The 23,753-nt window shown below is 41.1% G+C and overlaps 1 protein-coding gene across 7 annotated transcripts in view; it reads left to right on the top strand.

The window, feature by feature from the left end:
• Positions 1-17,924: 17,924 nt before the first annotated feature.
• The window catches only part of PLCB1 (phospholipase C beta 1), a 670,267-nt gene continuing 664,438 nt past the window's right edge, over positions 17,925-23,753 (top strand). For all 7 annotated transcript variants that reach the window (XR_008392621.1, XR_008392622.1, XM_053671063.1 and 4 more), the window contains exon 1: positions 17,925-18,367. Coding sequence is in view for 5 of the 7 variants with exons in the window: in XM_053671063.1 (XP_053527038.1) it covers positions 18,269-18,367 (99 nt within the window). In the remaining 2 variants the exon portion in view is untranslated. The remainder of the gene's footprint in view (positions 18,368-23,753) is intronic.

Genomic DNA, 23,753 nt, shown 5'->3' with positions numbered 1-23,753 from the left:
AAGACCATAGAAGAGCAAAAATTACAATTAATTCATTCTAAAAGGGTAAGCAGTAAAGTAAGCAACATAATAACATAATGATAACATGATAGTGATACTTGTAGTAATAACTTTACTGTTGAATATTCTTAAATATGTCAAAATGTTTTCACCTGTATCATCTAATGACTTGTTTTTTCATCTTGTAAATTAGCAGGATGGATATCACTGTGTTCATTTACCAAACAAGAAATTGAACTCTCATATAAACCACCATATAGCCTTTATCACACTGTTAGAGGTGTTTATTTATGTCTCTAACTCACACATTAAGATTATGAGCTACATGAGGGAGGTGTCTTGCATTATTTGTTTTTGCATTCCTAGATCCTAGCACCTGACATATATCAGACTACAAAAAATTAAAATAAAATATAATTACCAGAGGTCACAAAGTTAAGTGACATATGGCTGGGGTGAAAAATAAGTTCTCATGTTTTCAATGCAGCATGTAGATTGTTTATTATAATGCAATGATCATGTCACATGTGCTTTTAAATAAATGAACACAATAACTTTGAATGGGTCTAGTGGGGTGCCAACCAGCAAAATATGTGTCAGGGGTCCCAGCAGGAAGCAGATGACACACTTAAACAGAATAATTGAAGAAGGGTAATAAAGGGACTACTGCAAAGGTTAAGGAGGAAAACAAGGGATACTGCAGAACGCTGGGTCTAATAATAACAGCAGGGAGCTGCTACTATTCTTAGACTTAAAGAAGTAATGAGAAATAGTTCTCGAAATCCATGGAGAGAGTTGTAAGTTCAGTTTGGTTGGAGCTGGGGTCCTCAGTAGATGGACCCAATGAACTTACAAATATCTAGTAGGCATGGATCCAGGACAATTAATACCCTCATTTTATCCTCCTTCCTTTCTCTCATCTCATCCTGGTGTACCTCACAGCTGAAGCCAACTTCAAGATAGAGAGCATGATATTTCTGATGATAAATCCTGGATGGCCAGGCTAGCATTCTAGATGCCAGAACAGAAGGCAGAATGGAGAAGGATAGAGAGCATATCTGGCAGGGGGTAATGGGGAGAGGGGTCAACAGAAGACATTTGGTGTGGAGAGTTTGCTCTTGCAAGCCTTAAATAACAGAAGGGAAGACTCACTTGAGTACTTATCCTATGCTGGACAGGAGACTGAGGAAGCTAATATACTTGGAAGGACCTGATGTGCCAATAGAACTGCTGCCAGTCTCTGGAAGAGTAAATTGTTCTTGTCAAGACAGATGGGGTCTTAACCCACAACTTACACTGCATGCAGCTGTCAGTTGTGGCTACAGCCCTGAGCTCCAGAGAGTTGCAGGCTGTAATTTGTATCCAAGATATTCTAGAGAACAAGTGGCATGTCCTTTGCATAGAAGTACAGGCTCAGTCTATTCATACTGTCAAGTATCAAAGGATATTCTTCATTAATTGAATGTGACAGTATAGTTACCCCTCCTTTTTTAGAGAACAAAATACTGATTCAAAGATTGTTCTATGAACTCCAAGCAACACACCCAACAAAAGCCAAAGAATCAATTCGGTCTATTTATTCATGAATAGAGTCTTCTGTGTGGTGTGTTTGAGGGAGTCCTAACTTGCAAAGTCTCAAAACTGCTCAGCCTGGCTAAGCCAGCAGGAGTCTCCCTTTTAACTTGGCATGGCTTTTCCTCTTGGGCCACGGTGATCTCAGCTGCACTGGTGTGCATCATGTACACCCAGAATATCAAAGAAATGACCTGAATAAATCTCTATCAGGCAAAGAGCTTCTGATGTTGGTGTCTAAAATCTGGGATGAAGCACATCTGGCTCCATCATTGTATGGTCCTGGTGAACTCATTTACCTCTCTAAACTTTGGCATTTCCATCTATGGAGAGACATTTAACTTTTTTCCTACATCCTGAGGGTTTTGAAATCTCTGAAGTGATATTTAATTATAAGATATAAACATATAATATATAGCTATCAGACAAATAAATTAATATTAAATATTTGAAAGGATTTACATTGTCTTTTGCTCTCTCCAGAATAATTCATGGGACTCATAAAGTAGCATGTCTTAACTGAACTGGAGGGAAGGTGCTTCTATTCCATGAAAAGTTGCATAAAAATAGGAAGGTCACATCAGTTTTAAGATTCAGATTTCCTGTATGAGAAATGGGGATGATAAAGTGCATCCTTCCTGAATTTTCGCTGGAACTAAAAGAATAGGCGCTTAAAAAAGATCAAGTGTCTTAAAAATGAAAGTTACCCCCCAGGGTAGTATATGAGTCATATCATTTGATACATCAATTTATTTTCATGTTACGTAAATATTGTTTTGTTACTTTTTTTTTAAAAAAGATTTATTTATTTACCTTTAGAGGGGAAGAGAAGGAGAGAGAGAGAGAAATATCAATGTATGGTTGCCTCTCATGCGTCCCCTGTTGGGAACTGGCCTGCAATCCAGGCATGTGCCCTGACTGGGAATCGAACCGCGGTCGTTTGGTTCGCAGGCCTGCACTCAATCCACTGAGCTACACCAGCCAGGGCTGTTTTGTTACTCTTGACTAATAGTAGAATCAGAATCTTAATCTGTGACAATGGAATTTTTAGGATTTATATGAAGACAGTTTGAAAGTCATGACCTGAATGACTTTGGCCAAGTGGAAGAAACCTTGAATTTGCAAGAAAAGAACACTCAAGAACTGACTTGTTAAAAAGTCTTCTATACATTTAGTGAGATTTTGGTTTAATATCTAGAGACATCCATACTTGTATCATTTCTCCACTGCTACTACAATGCTGTGCTGTAAATCACTCCAAAACCTAGTGGTTTGAAACAGCAGACATTTGTGACTGCTTATGAGTATGTGGGTCTGCTGGACAGGGCTCTGATACTGGTTGGACACATTTCTGACTGCAGTCTGTTGTGGGTTGGGAGGCAACTCTGTTGACCCTTGCAGGGTTCTATCACATGCTTGAGGGTGAGGAGATTCTCAGCTGGTCTAGGATGGGGTCAGCTGGAATGACTAAGCTTTACTTCATTGGTTTCTCACATCCCTTCAGCAGGCAAGCCAGGGCTTATTCTCATGGTGGCTGGACATGGTTGAGGCTGAGGCTCAGAACTGGCATACTGCCACTTTTGCACCGTTCTTCTGGACAAACTGAGTCACAGCACCAACTCAGATTTGAGTAGCAGGCAAAGTTTCTGCCATGGGATGGAAGAAGCAGCATGATCGCATTGCAGAAGGTATGACTACAGAGAGGCAGGGAACTGGGGTCAATTTTGCATTCGGTCTACCATACTACACTACTTGAATTTTCCTACAAGAAATAGTTAAGGGCTTAAAAACATCTGCAAAGCTTTAAAAATTTGGATCGCTTCACCAGCATGCCAGTATGACAAGCAGCCTGCATAGAGCAAGCCAAATTTGTACTTAGAGGGATCCGTAGGACATGCCAACTATTTTTATGAATGTACAAGTTTGGCTGACATACCTTTTCTAATATCTGAAACATCCCATTTGTGCTCCTTGAGCAATCAAATCAGATGCAATAATTGGTGGTGTGACACCCTTCTCAGCCATTCCTGTAACAGGATAATTCTTAAGCCGCTATTTATTTTACATATTGGATTTAATTTACAGAATAAACATATGTCATTGTCTGAAAGCTTCCATCTCATTTACTTGTATTTTTAGAGGGAAGGGAGTTCACTTTATTAATCATATTATGAATATGGGCCTTAATACAAAGGGCAGTTTTATAGCCTATTTACTTGTATCGCTAATCACTAAAAAGCGCATGTGTGGTATAGAGGGGAGCTTGAGATATTTAAAATTCTTTGCCTTTACAGCTGTGGACTATTTCATCATTAAAACATGAAGCTTCAAAGAGAAATTTAGACCAATGACCATAATATATTTTTCTTTGCCTTTGTTAACATTTTTACTTGTATAAATTTTACTTGTGTAAATATTGAATACGGAGAAAACAGAATTAAAATATATTCTTGGGAGAGTAAAACAAGAGAGTTACAGTGAAATTACTTAAATCACTACAGAAAATGTAAAATTAGGTAATTAAGAAAACAGTGGCTATAACCCCAGTGATTGTCTTAGGTATCTGAGAATGCAGCAGAGGCAGTCGCCCGGTATGGTCACATCTAAGAGAGTGTTAGGTATTATGAAACGTAGCAGTAATGCACTTAGAGAAGTGGACAGCTTTCAAAGTACATTCAAGTTTATATGGCAATGACATATAAATATGAAATATAGAAATAACTAAAATCAAGATAGATCTGTATCCATGTTGAGATAATGAGGTAAGGGAAAGGTGAAGAATATGGAAAAAAGCAACTTACTCATGTTCTCTATTGACAAGTCAACAGATAGTTAACAGAGTGAATCAGTAAGTAGTAATATAAATATATTTTTCAATGACATGGATTTAAATGCCAAGAGAATCAGGGAAAATAATTGAAAGTATCTGTACACTAAGAGAGACAAATTTGGTGGATTTCGGACAGAAGCTATTTCTACTTATAAGAAACTTTATGGATTGAATCGTCATTAGAAACTAAGTGTGTAATTTGATGAAAATAAAATTTAAGTGTTAAAAACAACATATCCGTGACACTGCTGTTATTGGTTCAATGTTTTGAAGTATGAAGATAAATGTTGGCCAGTTCAGCAGCTGTGTGAGCGCTTCGAAACATGAACACTCGCACTCATGCACTCTGATGGCATCGCCATCACCAAGCAGCTGTCCTTGAGATGCAGCTCTTTGTCTGATTTTTTTTCTGTAGATTTCATCTCACATTCTTGAGAACCTGACAAGCAACTTTATGGCTAAGGATAGTCAACAAAAATACAGTGACCAATCATTTCCGTCTGCCTTTTCTTTGTTAAAAAATCAAATACTGTCATGCACCAAAAAACAAGTGTTGAAGAAGATGTGGAGAAAAGGGGACCCTGATCCATTGTTGGTGGGATTGCAGACTGGTACAACCACTATGGAAAACAGTATAGAATTTTCTAAGAAAACTAAAAATGGATCTTCCTTTTGACCCAGCAATTCCACTGCTAGGATTATATCCAAAGAACGCTGAATCACCAATTCAAAAGAACCTATGCACCCCAATGTTCATAGCAGCACAATTTACAATAGTCAAGAGTTGGAAGCAACCTAGGTGCCCATCAGTAAATGAATGGATCAAAAAATTATGGTACATTTACACAATGGAATTCTATGCAGCAGAAAGAAAGCAGGAGCTCCTACCCTTTGCAACAGCTCGGATGGAAATAGAAAACATTATGCTGAGTGAAATAGGCCAGGTGTTGAAAGACAAATACCATATGACCTCACCTTTAACAGGAAGCTAAACAACAAAACAAACATGCAAGCAAAATATAACCAAAGACACTGAAATAGAGAACAGGCTGACAGTGACCAGAGGGGAGAAGGGAGGAAATTTCAGGGGAAAAGGGGGAGGATTCATAAGAACAAGTATAAAGGACACATGGACAAAAACTAACAGGGGTGGAAATGGGAGGGAGGTGGGGAGCACTGGGTGGGTGGGCTGGGATGGGAGTAAAAGACAGAAAACTGTACTTGAACAACAATTAAATAAATAAATTTTAAAAACACAATGTTTCAGTCAATGAGAAATCACGTATGTGATGGTGGTCCCAAAAGGTTATGATGGACCTGAAAAATTCCTATCGCCAGTGACTGGTAGCTGTCCTGGTGACCTAGTGCAATGCATTACTCATGTGCTTGTGGTGATGCTGGTGTAGACAAACCTACTGCGCTGCCAGTCATAGAAAACTATAGTTCATACAGTTATGTACAGTGCATAATACTTGATAATGATGATATATGACTTTGTTACTGGCTGATGTATTTACTATGCTGTACTTTCGCGATCATTCTGAAGTGTATGCTCCCTATTTATACGGAACTTTTGCTGTAAAACAGCATTGCCATGTTATGCAGGAGCAGCCTCACACAGCTCATGTCTAGCGTCTCTTTATTGCATCATTTTCTCTTGTGCTTGCCTTAATCTTGTGCTGTTTTATAACATACTGTACAGAATTTTAGCCTCGAAGGAATAGGCTATATGGTATACAATACACAAATATAAGTTATATTTTATTACTAAAACATACATACTTTCAAAAATAGACAAAGACAATAACCGGTCTTATCAAAATTTATAAATACTTTTTACTAAATGAGGGATTAAAAATTAAATACATACCATGGAGACAAATAATTATGCAAATAAATAATCTAAGTGTTAAAAAATTTAAGTAGAAACATTAGCACCTTAGAATCATGTTGTACCTTTTTACAAGTACTGATGGTGATTGTACCATCAGGACAAAGATCAATTCTCTGAACATTCAGGGATGAAAAAGAGGAAAGGCATTCAGACAGGTGAATTATCTGAATGCAGAAATTATTTAAGCAGTATTTTAGCTTTTTCATTTGCTTCAATCTTAGTTCTCTGTCATAGCACAAAAAATATTTGAACATGAGTAACTAGCTGATTGATATGTTACCACTGAGAGTGGAATCAACATGGATTTTTTTCCCCAAATTCAGTAGTCCATCAAAGTTCAGCATGTGGCTTCAGCTATTTTGCCAGAAATGTACATTACAGGAAATGAAGGTGATTGTTTTATATATAATAAAATAATTGGATTCTCCTCAATGCCAAGGTATTCCTTGATAAGAAATTAAATCCTAAGGAAGATGGAACCAGGACTTCCCAGGCATTGGAAAAATCACTCACTGGACAATGGAACTAATACACTGTACAGGTATTTCTCAACTTTAGTTTGCACACCAATTCCTTGGGCTTTTGGCCAAAATGTACCCTCTGATACAATAGGTCTGAGATAGAGCCTATGAATCTGTATCCTTAACAAGCTTCCAAGTGATGTGGATGCTGCTGGTATGTGGACCTCAGATTGGATAGCAAAGTGATAAATGATACCATAAGCTTCCCATTTACTAATTTACTAGCTTCCATATGAGGTCTGTCCAGAAAGTATCCAGCCATGCCATATGAAAAATAGAGACATTTGTTGAAGAAGACACAAAAATACAAAAAACATTGTACATAGAACAATGACAACCCAGTCCCCTTCAAAGTAGGCACCTTGGGACCTCACATAGTTCTCTGAATCACCATCAGCGACCCTGTTGTATTTTCCTGAATCTTATCAATAATCTGAAATCTCTTTCCTTTCAAAGGTGATTTTTGTTTTGGGAAAAGCCAGAAGTCGCAGGGTGCCAAATCTAAGCTGCAGGGTGGCTGAGTCACCTTGCTGATTTGACATTTCACCAAAAACTCTGCACCTGCCAAGATGTGATGTATGAGTGGGGACGTTGTTGTGAGGAAGCTGCCAATCACAGGTTGGCCATAGCTTCAGCCTTCTGAATCATCTGAATAGTTTCCACAGAGGAATGTTAAAGCTTAATGTAAAATTTAATGCAAATTCATTGCTCTACTTGCTCAACCATTTTGAATACAATGGCCATACTGTACATGTGCTCACTCAACAGCATCTACCGCCCTCACTGAATCGTACAGTGAAGTCATCATTGTTCACACAGGCGCATTCTGGTCCACTCTCTTTGGTTGCCAGATTACATTGATGTTGCACAGACCATTCTCATTGTATTAACAATGGGTGGGCTTTTTCCAGACAGACCTCATATATTGGTGTAAAGAGAGACAACTAATTATAGGGTTCTATAGATTGCCTATCAGAGAATAGGAAGTCAATATCATTTGAATTACTATACTATTCTTGGGAAAATATGGAGTTAAAGAGAAACCCTACAGACCATATCTTAGCCATATTTAATGAAATCTAGGCTTTATATTTGTTTGATGCAGTTTTATATTTCATTTATATGAATAATGCTAATGAGAAATGCTATTTTAATAACTGAATTTCTCACATATTTGCAGGAAAGATTAATCTGAATTGTTATAAATCAGAAACACCAAAAATTATTTTATGGGGAGTATGTATATTGTTGGGTGATTTTCTTTATTGTTGGGTTTTGCTCTTGCCAGCCTATTTTTGTTGCCATGGTATTGTTTCAGACCAAAATTTTGTACTCACTTGTATTTATCACCTAGTTCAGTTATCTGTCTTCATACATAAGACATATCCTGCTTCAGGTCTGCTGTGTTATGTGGGCTTACTTGTTTATAGTATACTAGTAGAATTAATTAAAGCTATCATTTCTACACCACAGAAAAATAAAGAAATGATACACTTATGAGATAATACATATTCAATTAGTTTAAGGGAAAGGTTAAAAAATACTGTACTTATTTCTTCCAGTAGAAAACAGAGGTTTGCAGACTGAAGGCTACCGGCTTGCTACCTGTTTTTGTAAATAAATTTTTATTGGAACACAGATATACCCTTTCATTTATATTTAGTCTATGGCTGTTTGCAGTCTACAATGGTGGATTTGAATAGTTCTGATAGACACCATAAGGCCGGTAAAGCCTAGAATATTTACTCTCTGACCTTCACTTGAAATGTCTGTCTATCCTTGCACACAACTGAAAATTATGTTTTCTCTGATAAATTAAATTGAACAGGTAGCAAGAGGTAGAATTATTATATTCATATGGTATTGTTAGAATTAGAAGGTAGAGTCATTGCCAGTCTTACACTGTTTCACCCTTTGGAAGGCACAGCAGCAACATAGCTTAAATAGCAGAATGTGATTCATTGGAGCCCGGAGGGTTTCTTCACTGTCTTTCTTTGCAACTTAATTTTTCTTTTGATGACTACTGCCCAAATGAATGTGACTACCTTTTTTTAAAGGCACTTTCATTCTCTTTCTCTGTAGTCAAGCAAAAGGGGTATGTTTTCCATATTCATACCGATGATCTGAAAAATTTTTACTACAATTTTAAGTAAACCATTTTTCAAGTTCTTTTTCTTTTTTAATTCATAACATAATCACTGCTATCTGTTGCTTGGCTTAGCTGTTCTTCTCTGCTCTTTGCACATATTTGTATATGGGAATATAGAAATGGGCACCAATGTGCCCATTTGATGTTCAGTGCACACCAATGGGGTAATATATAATAGGGAAGTGCATGCATGTTTATAAAATATCTGCATTTAACTAACATATATGTCCAAACTGATTCAAATTTTGATTTACCTTGAAGTGTTAACTTGGTGCTCTTTTTGCGAATGCAAAATTCCAGCCCAATATTACTTTTTGTCTCTATGACTCAGCCGGGCACTGTAAAGCTGGGGCCACAATGGTAATGGGGTTATATATTTATTTACTTCAGTCTTTAAAATTTGAACACTGAAATGTATTTCTCTCCTTTTAGTCACGCGTTATTTAGTTAGATGAAGAACGAAAATTCCCTAGCATATTAGAATGTCAACATTAACATAAAAGATGGTATTCAAATGAGAAAAAGCAAAACTTCACAGTCTGTAAATCATCATAGACTGACATACATGGGAACATTTATTCCTAATTATTTAACTGCTACAGTAGCATTGGGACTGATTTTTATTAAAATGCATCACTGTGCTATAGTTCCCTCATGACTTACCGTCCCAAACACATTGAGTATAATTCTTTTTCATGAAACTCAGTGTTTCTAGAGTGATTCTGAATAGGTAGAATGACTGAGGACCAGTGATTTCTTCAGAGAAAATACATGGAAAAATGGGGAAAATGAAGGACCTTTCGTCTAACCTGCTGGCACAGAGCACAGAAGGGTCGCTGGAGAATGGGCGTGGGAGAAACAACAGCTCTAGAGTCACCTGACTGTTTGGTGTTTGTTTCTGTGTCAGTTAGACTAGTTGTAGCTGCATACACTAAAAACTCCAAAATGATAGGGGTTTAAATAAGATAGAAAATTATTTTTTTCTCATTTAAAAGGTAAGTGTCCCAGGGCGACGGGATGGTTAAGCGACCAATGACTTCCCCGGCTCCTGGCTTCCGTCCTCAAGGCCACGTCATGGCAGGAACTTCAGCCGTCAAGTAACAATCCCATGGAGCAAGAAGGAGGAAGGAGAGATGGTGAAAAAAGCACACTGTTATTGCAAATGAAACTGGAGTTATTGAAGGAGGTCATCGAGAGGATGTGACCTCTGGTTTGACCCACAAGCTGAACCTGGGCAATCAGAGGCTCCTCGCCCCACCCCTGTCCTTGGGATGTGTGCATGTTCCACCTACCGCTCCCACCGTGGGGGCTGTTTTCAACGACGCAGACTTGAGAGAGCAACGTGTTGTTGAGACCATTGGGATGAGGAATGCGACCAAACCCCATTAATACATAAATTTTTTAAGATTCTGGAGGGCAGAGCCAGCACAAGGCCTATTGTTTATTAAAACTACCACTCACCCACCTGAGGTGGTCTGCCCCCTTTCTTGAGCTCTTGCTGCCGTCTGTGTAAAGGGGCCAGTTCCCAATTTCCCTCAGAAAACTCATGAGGCTTTGAGACAACAGAGTCCTACCGCTAATGAACTTTGGGAGAATGGGTTCAGGATAGACACCCCAAGTCCTGCTAATCGAGCTTCCATGAAAAGCAGCTTTCCCCCACCAACTTCGTATGTTTTTTTTTTGATAAATGATTTAATTCTGTTTACAAGAGTATAATTTAATAAATTGCTATAGGTTGTAGGTAACTTAAAAGAATTTTTTCTTATATTTGAAAATAATAATGTGAATAGTTACAACCCGTCTGGGAGTTTGCTTTTAGCCCAGGTGGGGCAACTGAAGTGAAATGAGAGAATGTTAGGAAAAAATCAGTCCTAATCTGAAACGAAGTCCTATTCTTGTTTGTTAAAAGCCCTGGAATTGAAAAAGATAGTTTTCCATATTTTATAGCTATTACTATAGTAGTAGACGGTGACTGAATTTTTTGTATAAGAAAAAGAGGTACAAAACTGTAATACACGTTAACTTCAGTGTCATTAGGAAGAGAATTATTACCTGAAATCACTCAATAGGCCAGAAGATTTTTTTAAACACGTGAGTCCACTCACGGTGTTCAAAAGCTCAAAAATAAAAAGAAATTTCTTTTAAATTCTGTTGAGATATCACCAGAAACACAATGCCTGGTCGTTAATTTGAAGTGAAAGAAGAGTAGGGATATGCTGACATTTATTTTTATAGAACAAGAAAGGTGTATGTCTGGAAGATAAAGTGATTCATGAAGATTACATCTTGACACTTGGGCATTGCAGTCTCTGTGTTGAGGGGACCAGAGATGGCGGGAGGGAAATCGCACGAGGTGAAGAGACTTTCTTCAGTGTTTATCCTCAGTCTGAGACACTGTGTCCATGGTCCTCACCCTCCAACAGCTGCATTTTCTGGGAAATCTGTATTCTGCCGACAGTGTCTGTCCTTAAACATTTTTTGGTTTGGGTTTCCAAATTCTTTTTTTCAAAGTAGGGTTTAAGGTGATCAGTCAGATTTCAATAAAAGCGTTTGCTTTAAATAAAGGGTAAAATAGAGGTTAAAAGAATAGCAGGTCATTTTTCTTGTATTTCAAGAAGAAAAAAAACCCACTGTTTTTGGAACATAACTAAAGCAATCTAAAAGCTTTTTTTCTTTTTGTGCATTAGAATGTACAGAAAATGTATTGTGCTATTAAGAAAGGGTTTAAATAAGAGCCTCCAGGGAATGAAAGTATAGCTCTTTTCTGTGCTGGTGGTAATTTTAAGTTGTCTTCTTTTGAATCTCTGCCTATTTCAATGTTTTACTTGATAACATATCTCGCTGAGTCAGAACTTGGTAATTTCATCTTGATGCATGTTCTTATTTAACATCTGAGATGCATCGATGTTATCTTTTCCATTGAAGTGAAGTGTAATGATGAGAATAATGATGCTAATGCCATTCATTTCTTGGCTTAAATACTCTAAAAGTGTATTTCTTATTCAGGGACTGTACTGGTCAGGTGAACAAGTGATGAAGATGACCTTCACTCTTTTTCAATGCAGGGCTCCCAAGATCCCAGTGGGGACCATCTTCATTTCAGACAGCCAGGTAGGGAAAGTGTATGGAGCAGTGCACGTGGTAGGTTCTACGGACCAAAGAGAACTTAATGTAACCCAGATGTAGTTGGAATAAAGCTGGTTCTAGGCAGTTTTTCTCCATATCTCTTTGTTATTTCAAAAAGAAATAGAGGAAGCATGATGCCTAGATGCAATTAGAGCTCATTTATTCATAATGGAAAAGAGCTTTTGAATTCTAAAAGTTTAGAGATGAAAATGGGTTGATTAAACTTTACAGAATCAATGCAGGCAAATAAGTTGACTAAATCACAGACTACAGAATTAGAATGTTGTCTTCAAATAATGCACATAAAATGTAATTTTAGGACACACGAAGGCAATATAGTGCAATTTTAGAATAATTAAAATTGCATTAACTACTATTGATTAGCATTTTATGAAAGAGACTCACATACATGGTTTTGTTTGATCTTTATAATAATTCTTCAAGACAGTGTACTGTAGTGATTAAATATGCCCGCTCTGGGGCCAAACTGTCCAGGTTTGAAGTCAAATTTTTACTTACTGGCTGTAAAATCTTGGATAAGCTTTTAATTCTTTCCTGACTCAGTTTCCCTATATAAAATGGATATGATAATAGTAACCCACTTCATGGGGTTAAGGCAAGGATTAATGCACTAAAAATGTAAAACTCCTAGAACAGTGACCGACACATAATAAACTTTCACCATTATTATTATTTATCTATTAACATATTTGTATTAAGTTATTGTATTTCAGAATGGCTAAGAGACTTTCTCAATGCCACATAGCTAGTAATTAGTAGAAGTGGCTGCTATAAAGTATGCCTTTCAAATCAGAACACCTGTCCCCACTGTGGCAGGCCTGAAGAGAGTTGTGAATGGATAAGAGACCGGGCTACCTACCAACCAATCAGCTTTCTAGGGGCACTGGGAATACTTATGTTGTGGTTCAAAGTAGGGAGACACTACTCAGATCTGAGTTATAGGTGCTAGAAGTTGCCTGGTATCGTGGTTAAGAGATTGTGGTTCTAATTTGGGTTTCTAGGTCTCAACTGTGTGACTTTGAGCAGGTTAATCCACCTTCCTATGTCGGTATTATAACTGGTAAAATGGGAGATGATAATGTTGTCCAGCAGATTAGTGGAGGGTAACAATCAGGCTTAAGCAGTAAATACTTTTATTACCTCACCTATCAGGAAGTCTAGAGATGGTTCAGAACGTTAACAATCTCATGAACAATCAATGCTGTTTGCATTTTTCTACTTGGATATTTTCTTTACACAGCAAGAGAGAGGGGGGGAAGGGAGGAAGAGAGAAAGTATTTCCCTGAAGCCCCATCTCCTTTAACCCACTGGCCAGATGTGGGTCCCTTAACTCCTTCCTCAACCAATCTTAGATGAAAGAGAATGGGATTCTGTAATTGGTTTAGAGAAATAGATCAGCAATTTTCAACCAGTGTGCAGCAAGAATTTTTAAAACATGTGATAACTGACACCTCTTTTCTCTTAGACTGTCCGATAAAAAATGAAAACAGTCAATGCAACAATAGCCACCCAGTGTGAATTTTCTGTCTTGAATCATAAATATGAGGTCTATCTAGAAAAAAATCCAGCCATTGTTAATACCAGAATGGTTTGTGCAGCATCAGAGTAACCTTAGCAGCCAAGGAGAGTGGACTGGAATGTGCCTGGGTAAACAATGATGACTTCACTGTACTGGTCAGTGGGGGTTGTAGGTGCCATTGAGTGAGCCTGTGCACTGTGTGGCTATTGCATTCAAAATGACTGAGCGAATAGAGCAATGAATCTGCATCAAATTTTGTATTAAGCTTGAACACCTCCTCTTCAGAAACTACTTGGATGATTTGGAAGGCTACAGCTATGGAAAACAGGTGGTTAGCAGCTTTATCACCACAAGGTACCTGCTCATGCATCACTTCTTGCGTAGAGTTTTTGACAAAACATCAAATCACCCAGGTGACTCAGAACCCCTACAGCCCAGATTTGGTGCCCTGCAACCTCTGGCTTTTCCCAAAAGTAAAATCACCTTTGAAAGGGAAGAGATTTCAGAACATCAATGAGATTCAGAAAAATATGATGGGGCAGCTGATGGTGATTGGGGGAACTATGTGAGGTCCCCAGGTGCCTACTTTGAAGGGGACTGATGCATCTATTGACCTATATACCATGTTTCTTGTGTCTTGTTATCTTTTTCAATAAATGTCTGTTTTTCATATTATATGGTTGGATACTTTCTGGATATAACCAATAAGATGTAACTCTATTATGTACCCTATAATATAACCTTAGAGTTGTACCTTATTGGTCATGCTACATAATAAGGATATGTCTGATTGGTTAATTCTTGGAACCAGAAACCTTTATATACAGGTACAGGCACCCGATTTTTTTAAAAGTCACTTTTGAGCAAAAAGAGTAAATAATTGTTATGATTATTATTTTTGTAAGTCAATCACAATTATACCAATCTTGTCAGATTGGAAAAAATATATATCGTATATTTTTGGTGTGCCACAGAAGTTTAGTAATTAGTCTATGTTTGCCTTGAGGTGAAAATGGTTGAAGAATTGCTGCAATAGACCAATTATAGTTTATTCCCTGGGAAGAGGGCACAGCCACCTTCACTATGCACCATTGTCTCCTGAACCAAATCAGGGTTTGCTTACGAAACAAGAGGGTAAGATGGTGCTGGTGAAGAGTAAGTGTTATGCTGCTGAATGTCTGGGAAGTGCTTAGCTTAGTGCTCTGGCTTGGTGAATACTTGGTTAATAAAAGTCAGTTTTGCCATCTCCCTGAGGCTGGCATTCCAGAGGGCAATTCTGTGCTCTCACAGAAAACAGACCTTTCTATTGTTTTAAAAACAGAGCAGAGCATTGAATATGATGGATGATAGGCCTGGCTCATGTAATTTTAGATGTTCTTACAGGTCCCTTTGCATGCAAAATTTCCCACACTTTAAAATATTTCTTTCTTGTCTCCTTAACCAGAAGTGGGGAAAACAAAGGAGCTGAACCAAGCCGCCTCAAGCCTTGTCCTCCGTTTTGAGAGGTTTTAACTCCCAGTCTTCTTGGATCAAACTGCATCCGTTTGCTGGCAAAAGAAGCTCTCACAGCCCATATTTGTCTTGAAGATGAATACTGTTCGGAATTATACAGCTTGAGCCTCCTTCTTACATTCACATTCTCAACAACAGCTGGGAAGAATCAAGAATACTAGATGAATGACTCAACCAGCTATTGCCACAAAAATGCTACGTAACAAATGACCCCACATCTCAGTGTCGCTCAACAATTAGCATTTGTTCTCATGCTCATAATCTGCAGGTTGGCTGGGTTCTGGCAGGTCTAGGATGGGTTCTGCTGACTTTGCCTGCAAGCTGCAGATTGGGCCTAGGTCTCCCCCCGAGTCATTCCCTGAGATGTGTTTATCTCATGGCAATGATAAGAAACCCAAGAAGGTAAGCCAAACCTCGCAAGCATATTTCAAGCCTTTGCTCATGACACATTTTCTAAACTTCCCATTGACCTAAGCAAGTCATGTTGTCCAACATCAGTGAATAAATTGATGATTTAAGTTATCCGTTGAATAAATGAATAAGTACACAGTGTGTGTAGTTGAATACCGCCAGGTCACATGGAAAAATGTGTGGATACAGAGAGGGCAAGGGGCACAGAAAAATGATGCAATAAGCCCCCACAAAGAGGCTCAATCTACTTTCTTGTTTAGCTAAAGGCCATTTCCGTCCGATCCCTCAAATTGCTCTTTTATGGGGCACACCTCTTGTCTCCCTTGCTTTCCTAAGCAACTTTGGTGGGTAAAACCTATTTGGCTAATAATCTTCACAGAAGACAACTGAGAGATTGTGGGGGGAAAAAAGAAAAGGAAAGAGAAAAGAATACCTCTGGTAGAATCAGTTGTGAGGACAATGGGGAAGGCCAGGAGCCCTGGAGCAGAGTTTTGTGGAAGTCCTCTAAAGTAAAGAAAAGCAATGTGAGACTGTGATTAGCACCTCTGTGCTAGTCAGCCAAGGCTGCTGTTTAGGTCTATGGACAGCATACTTACTTTTTAGTTTAGGGGCATTTGACCAAAACAAAACAAGCCAGTTCTTAAAGAGACTGTAGCTAGTGACTTCCAAGGACCAGACAATGGCCCCCAAAGAGCGGGAGTCAGGGGTTGTGTTAACCAGGTTATCCATGAGATTACCCTTTAGCTGATGATGCATAAATATTTTGAATGCATCAAAATACTTATTTTCTCATCAGATTTTTGGTAATATTTTGACCGAATTTATAAATATTGGGTTTTGGAAGCCCCAAAGCAGAGGACAGGGAGAAAAAACACTTAAGGGAAACGAACATTTCTCTCATTATTTGTTTTTGCTTCTCCTTTTTCAAAAATCAACTTTATTGAGATATAATTTACTTACAATAAATTAGGCATACCGTTTTATGAGTTTTGAAAAAAAGTGCACACTCCTAATACAGAACATTTCTACTCATCCCTCCCAGAAGTTCCCTGGTCCCCCCTTCTCTGTCAATCCCTACTATCTCCCTGCTTTTCTCACGGGAAACCATGGACTTGCTTTCTGTCAACATATGCTAATTAGCCTATTTTAAATTCCTCTACTGGAATCATGTAGGATGTATTCTATCGTGCCCAGCTTCTTTCCCTTCAACCATGCCCATTCCTTTTGATTACAGAGTAGTGTTCCATTGTTTGGGCATACCACAACTGATTCATTCACCTGTTGACTGATATTTTTGGTTTCCAGTTTGGGCTGTTGTGAAGAAACCAATGAAAATTGCCGCACAAGTCTGTGTAAACATACATTTTTATTTCTCTTGGGCAGACACGTTGGAATAGAAGTTCTGGGGTTTATCATAAGCTAACGTTCAGCATTATAAGAAACTGTTCTCCAAAGTGGATTTACCATCTCATATTTTCTCCCGCAAAGGAGAAGATTTCTCAAACACTGGTATTATCGATCTTTTAAGTTTAAGCCATTCTAATGGGAATATCCCTTTCTAAAAAATAATTGAAAAATGTTTGTTGAATGAGTGAAAACAAACATTCTTAGACCCATGTTTCTAAATTCTTTTTCTCCCTTCTCTCTCTCGCTCTCTTTCACACACACACACACACACACACACACACACACACACACACACACACACACACACACACACACACACGGGGCCTCTGTTTCCCTGGGAAATAGAACCCTTGCTTTTCTGAGGATGGGTTTTCTGCCTCAAAAGCGCAATTCAACCATGCCTAGGCTTCAAAACCAGCGCGCTGCTAACTCTCAGGCTCAGAGAGCTTTCCCCAAAGAGCTCTCAACTCCAAGCCTCTCAATTACTTTCTTCCGTAATAATAAATAATAATTGTCTTCAAAAAGCGAGTTTGTAGCCAGCGCTGGAGAGCTCCAGCTAGAAGGGAAAACTGTGGGTTGACTGTCTAATCGCTTCCGAAGGCTCCTCTTCCCACCACGTTTGGATTCAAACACATTCCCAGGATCCCACTCAAGTTCCCAAGAAAACCTCAGGCATAGTAGGGCTCCTGGACACCCCCTGGCACCCCCTACAGCGCGGGCACCAGGCAAGCTCGGAGCGCGTGCGGAAGGCTCAGGCTACGGATGCAGTGGACTCTAGAAGCCGAAAGGTGCCGCTGCGGCCCCGCTACCCGGAGCCTGACCCCGCGCGCTGAGCTGTGCTTCCAGCCGCCGGGGGAAGGAGGGACCGAGCGCGCGCGGGTGGCGGGGAAGGGTGGGGGTAGGAGGAGGGAGGAGGGAAGCGGGGGGCGAGCGTGTGTCACTCGCTTTCTCCCTCTGTGTATAGAGGATGTGCTGAATGGTGCACTTGGAGGCGGCGGCGGCTAAGGAGCAGTATCCGGCGGCGGCTGGAAGCCTAGGCTGCCAAGCTCGGCTTCTCCTTACCCTCCGAGGCTCCGCAACCACCGCGGACGCCCGACCCCGCGTCCCGCCCGGGGCATGGCAAGGCGACTGGCCCCCGCGTGCCCCGCTTGCTGAGCCGCGCCAGAGGAGGTGTGGAGGCCGGGAGGCCGGGGGAGGCCCGCGGGGGAACGGAGTCGAGAGCCTCTGGAGCAGAGAAAGCAGCCCGTGCCCAGCGCCCCGTCCCTGCCGCGATCTCCCGGGCCGCCCGGAGCCCCGATGAGCCCAGATGGCCGGGGCTCAGCCCGGAGTGCACGCTTTGCAACTCAAGCCCGTGTGTGTGTCCGACAGCCTCAAGAAGGGCACCAAATTCGTCAAGTGGGATGATGTAAGTATTGGGGACCGGGCTCGGGGCGCTGGCAGGGGCGCTGGGCAGGGCGGTGGGGCTGGCGGCGTGGGGGTGGGGCGAGGGGCGCGTTATGCAATGGGCGCACTGGGATCCTACGGGGGCGGCCTCGGCGGCACAGGTTGGTGACGGCCGAAGTGGGGAGCGAGGAGCGGGGGCTTCGCGCGCGCTCCTGTGTTCTGGGAGCTTAGGAGTTGACATCCTTCCTGGGTCTGTCAGGCGCCCCCTGAGGGTCTTCAGTATTTTGGGCCAGTGGAGTAGCAGTGCCAAGCTTTGCCTTGTGGCGGGTCCTGAGAGTTTGGAAAGTCGAGAATGTGAAGTTGGGACTGGCTGGTAAGCGCTGGTGTGAACAAGACGCGCCCCTATTACCTCCTTGCCCTCTTTGAGGAAGGAACAGCCGCGAAGTCCGAAACTGTTTAGTGACTGCAAACCCTCTTAGCGCTTTCATGGGAGACCACGTGTCAGAGGACACAGCGGTCCAGCCGACAGGTGGTCGATGATGCCAACTACAGTGCGTGGCTCCCGAGTGAGGGGCCCGAGAAGGGCTCGGGAGGACACACCTCGGGGGGGGGGCTAGAGAGCAAGAGGGGCATTGAGGGATCCAGAAGGGCTCCGTGGGCCTGCACACGTGGGGAGGGCTAGTTTCTGAGAACTGAACTGGCCGGAGTTTTCAGCTTGAAACACATCTATCAAGACATTCTCCCACAATTTACCTGCATCTGTTGCCAGATGGGGCAGAGCTTAGCCCAGTCTCCTATCAGCAGTGTTTCACATGAGCCCTGGATCCTAGGACTTCAAGTTATTTCCGCCCCCCTTCCCCGTCCCCCTTCTCCCCGCCTCCCCCCCCCCCCCCCCCAGTTTGCATTCAAACACTTGATTTTGCTGCAAATACGAGAGTCATCAGATGGAGGACCATATCAATTTTGTGTCTGGGGGGTCATTCAAAAGGTTTGACAAGAACACAAATTGAGCTTCTGAAATCTGAGGAAATTTAGGTCCAAACGACTAAGACATTTCTTTAACCAGGAGGAATTGAAGGAGAATGAGGTGTCCTTCTTGTTGAAAACATTTTCCACCTAGTAAATTATAGCCTATTATCCTCCAGGGTATTTTTCTTTAATCTTCTTAAGCCATTTTCCAGTGTCTGAAAACAATTTAAATATTCCAGGTAGCGAATCCAATTACTTAGCTGAGTGGGCCTCTGTGTCTGTTTCGTCCAGCTGAAGTGCAAATGGAACTTGGAGTAGGACCTACAGCCGCCTTGAAAGCGCGTGCCAATTACTGGAGGCTGTCCGCAAGGGTGTAAACATACACCCTTTTACTGTGGGCTTTATACTTTTCTTCTTCTGTTCCAGTCGAATGACTGTATGTTTTTGTAAATGGAATAGAATCTAAACAATGAGTTCAAACACAGATTAAATGCTTTGTTTGTGTCATGGGAAAACAAAAAAAAGAAAACACAGTTCAACCACAAAACAGTCTAGCCCATCTTGAGATGCTCAGATAGAAAGCTAATGTGATGATGGGTTCGCTGAGAAAGAGAGTGAAGGGCAGACAAATGAGAGAAAGAAACGGCACAGAACAAAAAAGGGTATTCCAGCATAAGCTCGGGATTTATTCACAGTGATGATTTTAAACTGCATTTTAAAGAATTCCCCAGAATGTCCTGTTTGGAAGAAACTACCCATTGTCACTTTGGAAATGCAGGTCTTCGGCGGAAACATATTTTTATGCATCCAAGTAGATGGGTTTTGTTATCATTTTTTCTGCCACATATATTTTTTCTTAATCTACCCATGCTAGGCCCTGGGGCAGGTCCTGGGGTAGAGGGAAGTGGACAAAATCCCAGTTAGGTGGAGGAGACAGACAATTGTGGAGAACACCAATGATACCGAGATGCAGTCTGAGTGAGGCGGTGAGAGTAACGGAGATGCCACTACTCAGACACCACCGGAAGGTGACAAGAACTCCCTGGGAGCAGCAGGACCTCTGACCTTTCACAGGGAGGAACCCAGACTGAATCCAGGAGTTAAGGTCCCTGGAATTTGGTGGACCATCCTGCAGGTTTGTGGGATTCGTGGGCCAGGAGGGACCCAGGTTTTCCTAGGTTGCCTGTATTGTCCCTAGGTGTCTCCCCTCTACTCTTCCCAGTTTATATTTGCCCTTCTAGAACCAAGCCCATTTAGTTGATCTAGCTCATTATATTGTATCTTAGTGTGACTGTATTGAAGATGAAAGAGAACTAAATGTTGAGTCCCAACGCTTGGGTTAACCTGTTGGTTCTTCTTCTGGTCCGCTGTGTGACTTTAGGTTAATCACTTAACCTCTCTGAATCTTCGCTGCCTCTCATGCAAGGCTATGAGAAAGTTGCAGTTCCTACCTATTACATCTAATAGTTGGGAGTAGCCGATAGGATACAATAGCACTTATAGCACCTAAGGGTGCCTCAGAAATGTCTGGAGGGCTTGGTAACAGCCAGATTACTGGTTCAGAAGGTGTGAGGTGCTGCCTGAGGGTCTGCTTTTCTCTTTAGGTCTTAAATGAAGCCGATGCTGCTGGTCAGAAGAACCATACTTTGAAACCACTGAGTTAAGAGTTGTGAAAGAACTTGAAAAGTGTGATAGATAACATAGTCTTGTTGGCTTATGTAAGTGTTCACTAGTTTGGGAATTTTACTTTATCTCCCTGTTTGCATTTTGAGAAAGTCATCCAGTTGCTACCTAAGAGTTAGGAAGATGTCTATGACATAATACTGGACAATGCTTTCTCTGATGCTCAGGCTGGCTTAACTCACCTTTATACAATTCTTTTGAATTTCTTGTATGCAATGAAAAATTCTCAGCATGTTCACCTGCTTCTATTGGGGTTGTAAGAAAGAGAAAGGAAAGTAGATTGTTGAGAAGCCCTCTAGTCTTTCTGTCTGTGAGCAGGGGAGACCCTTTGACCCTGTCTTTGGAAAATATCTTCGGCTCTCTGCCATAGGCATATCTCCACATCTGCTCATCTAGAAGAAAATAAATGTTGGCAATAATGTTAAAATCCCTCCAATAGCTCATCTCACTTACACATTGTGGAACTAACTGTGCTCTCTGGTCTTGAACAGGAAGGCTGGGTGAACTCATGAAACAGATTCTCAATAGCCCATCAGAAAACATAAAGGCACATTTGAAAGTGATGAGTTTGGCGCTATTTAGTACTGTAAAGAGATTATCTCATTTCTAGAGTGGTTAAAGCACTATAATTACCAGTCCCATTGTCCTTACCCCCCTATGGAATGGAAGATGTTATCCAGAGTTTGCAGTGCCCTGTGTAGTCTGTTGGCGGCCTACTAATGCCATGGTGAGACTGCGGTAGTCAGAAACTTGAACATGGGCACTAACCCATCATGATAGACTGCGGGTGGGTAATGGAGCCGGAGTGGGGTTCTGGAAATGCCCTATTGCTCCAGGGCCAGGCATTAACCTTTCTTTTGCCTAATCTTGGAGAGGTCTTGAGGGTCCCCAGGGTCTGCGGGAGCATATGGAAGCATTTCATTGTCTGAACAGCAAGGCTAGAGCTTGTCCTCCAGAGCTTGGTTAGCCACGAAAGGACTGAGCTGCTGTGACTACCAGTTTCACCAGTGATGCCAGAGGATGCCACTTTATTCTTGCTTTTAGTTTGCATTTGTATATTATCAGGCTCCGGTGCTGGGAGGTGTAAAGGACCGTAGCCATTAGGGGAGAGTTCTGGTGAGATGGACAGTGGGGGGGGGGTTACTTTCTCCGTCTCATTGTAGGGAGCTTGGGAGATTGTGAGCCCGGCTCCTCTCATTTCTGGTCTTTGGCCTTGCTCCGTATGGCAGAGCATGCGGAGGGCCAGAGGAAGGACAAACACCACATGGAAGGCTTCCCTATCCCCGATTTGCCCTTTAACGTCTGAAGACCCCGTCTCTTTGTTCCACAACCTCTGGGGGGGGGCAGCAGGCTTCTCATCTGCTTGTGCTTTCTTTTTCTCCACTCTTGCCCTCCAAATTCAGATCTTGCGGTGGGTGAGTTAGTACATGCATCTCAACCTTGGTTTCCTCGTCCGTAATGTGAGAACTATAGTGTTTCCTGCCGCTAGCATGGCTATGAGGGTTAAGAGAGTGAAGGCATATACATTGCTTTGTGTAATGCCTGACGTACAGGAAACCCTCAATAAAACACGTATTTAAAAGTTACTGTCTGCCCAATAAAGGCCCATGAATTTTATCGAAGTGGTCAGTATGTGTTAGATGACTATTTTATTCTATAAGTGGGAAGATCCAGACCGTCTTTCCATTTCCTTTAACGTGTGCTTTGGCTTTCATAGTTCATGTTTAAAAAATTTAGTTTTTAGATTTTTAAAAAACTTTAGGTGTTTCAGAGAAAATGAGTCCATGTAAAAAGTCAGTTTACAAAACATCCAAAAGTTTTATTTCTACTTAAATTTATTTAATATAAAAATAACCCCCACACAGTAGGTACACAGGTATGATTCCTGGAAGGAGGAAACAGTTCAATAAAACTCATGTAATTTAGTAAGAATATATGTATATATATAAAAATAATCATAAAAATACTCATATCATACACCCTGTCTTGCAAGCATAATCTAACATCCAAGTTTACAATTACTAAACTGGCTCCGTGTGTGAGAGGCTGAGGAAACTTAGAGGTTTGGATTTGTGTTAATGCCCCGTGGGTTTAAAACCAGTAACTCCCTCCTCTCTCTCCACCACTCCCCACCTCCCCATACACAGCTCAGACAGGTAATAATGATAATAAAAAACGTGCTGGGATAGTGCACATTTCTCAGCATCCAACACAAAAGCTTAGCTAGAACTTTTGCACTGCATAGAATCTGCAGTGACAGTTTCCAAAATGACAAGATGACACCAACAAGATTAATGAGGGAGCAGAGGGGAAGGCTCAGTGAGGTGGGCACTCAGCAGAATTCACGTTGGAAGGATTATGGGGAACAGGGAAGAATCGGCTCTGGGTGGTACGCAGTGGATTCGGATGTGGTCCCCATAGGTTTTAGGCTGGAAGGCTGCTGGCAGGTCCCTTCTAAAATGCCCAAATATGTCCATTTTTCATTTCTGAAGAGGTGTTGTGAATTTCTCTTTGACAGTAATTACTGTGACCTAAATGTGGGAATATTATTTTTCTAAATAAAGCCCTTTTAAGCTTTTTATCAGAGTGTAACATGCATTCAGTATTGTAAAACACGCCAGTCTTGTGTCCAGCTGAACCTATTTTCATAAAATGACCCCTGCCAGGGAAGCAGTAGCAGACCAAGAAACAGCCTTGCCGGCCCCTGGGGTCCCTGAGTGCTCTTGTTCAGTCCCTACACCTGCCCCCCACCGTCC

The sequence above is a fragment of the Artibeus jamaicensis genome, unplaced genomic scaffold (assembly GCF_021234435.1).
Source record: "Artibeus jamaicensis isolate MK-2021 breed Jamaican fruit bat unplaced genomic scaffold, CSHL_Jam_final contig_685, whole genome shotgun sequence".
In the NCBI taxonomy this organism is placed as follows: domain Eukaryota; kingdom Metazoa; phylum Chordata; class Mammalia; order Chiroptera; family Phyllostomidae; genus Artibeus; species Artibeus jamaicensis.
Note: the sequence above shows the minus strand (reverse complement) of the source record. Positions and strands in the feature narration are given on the sequence as shown.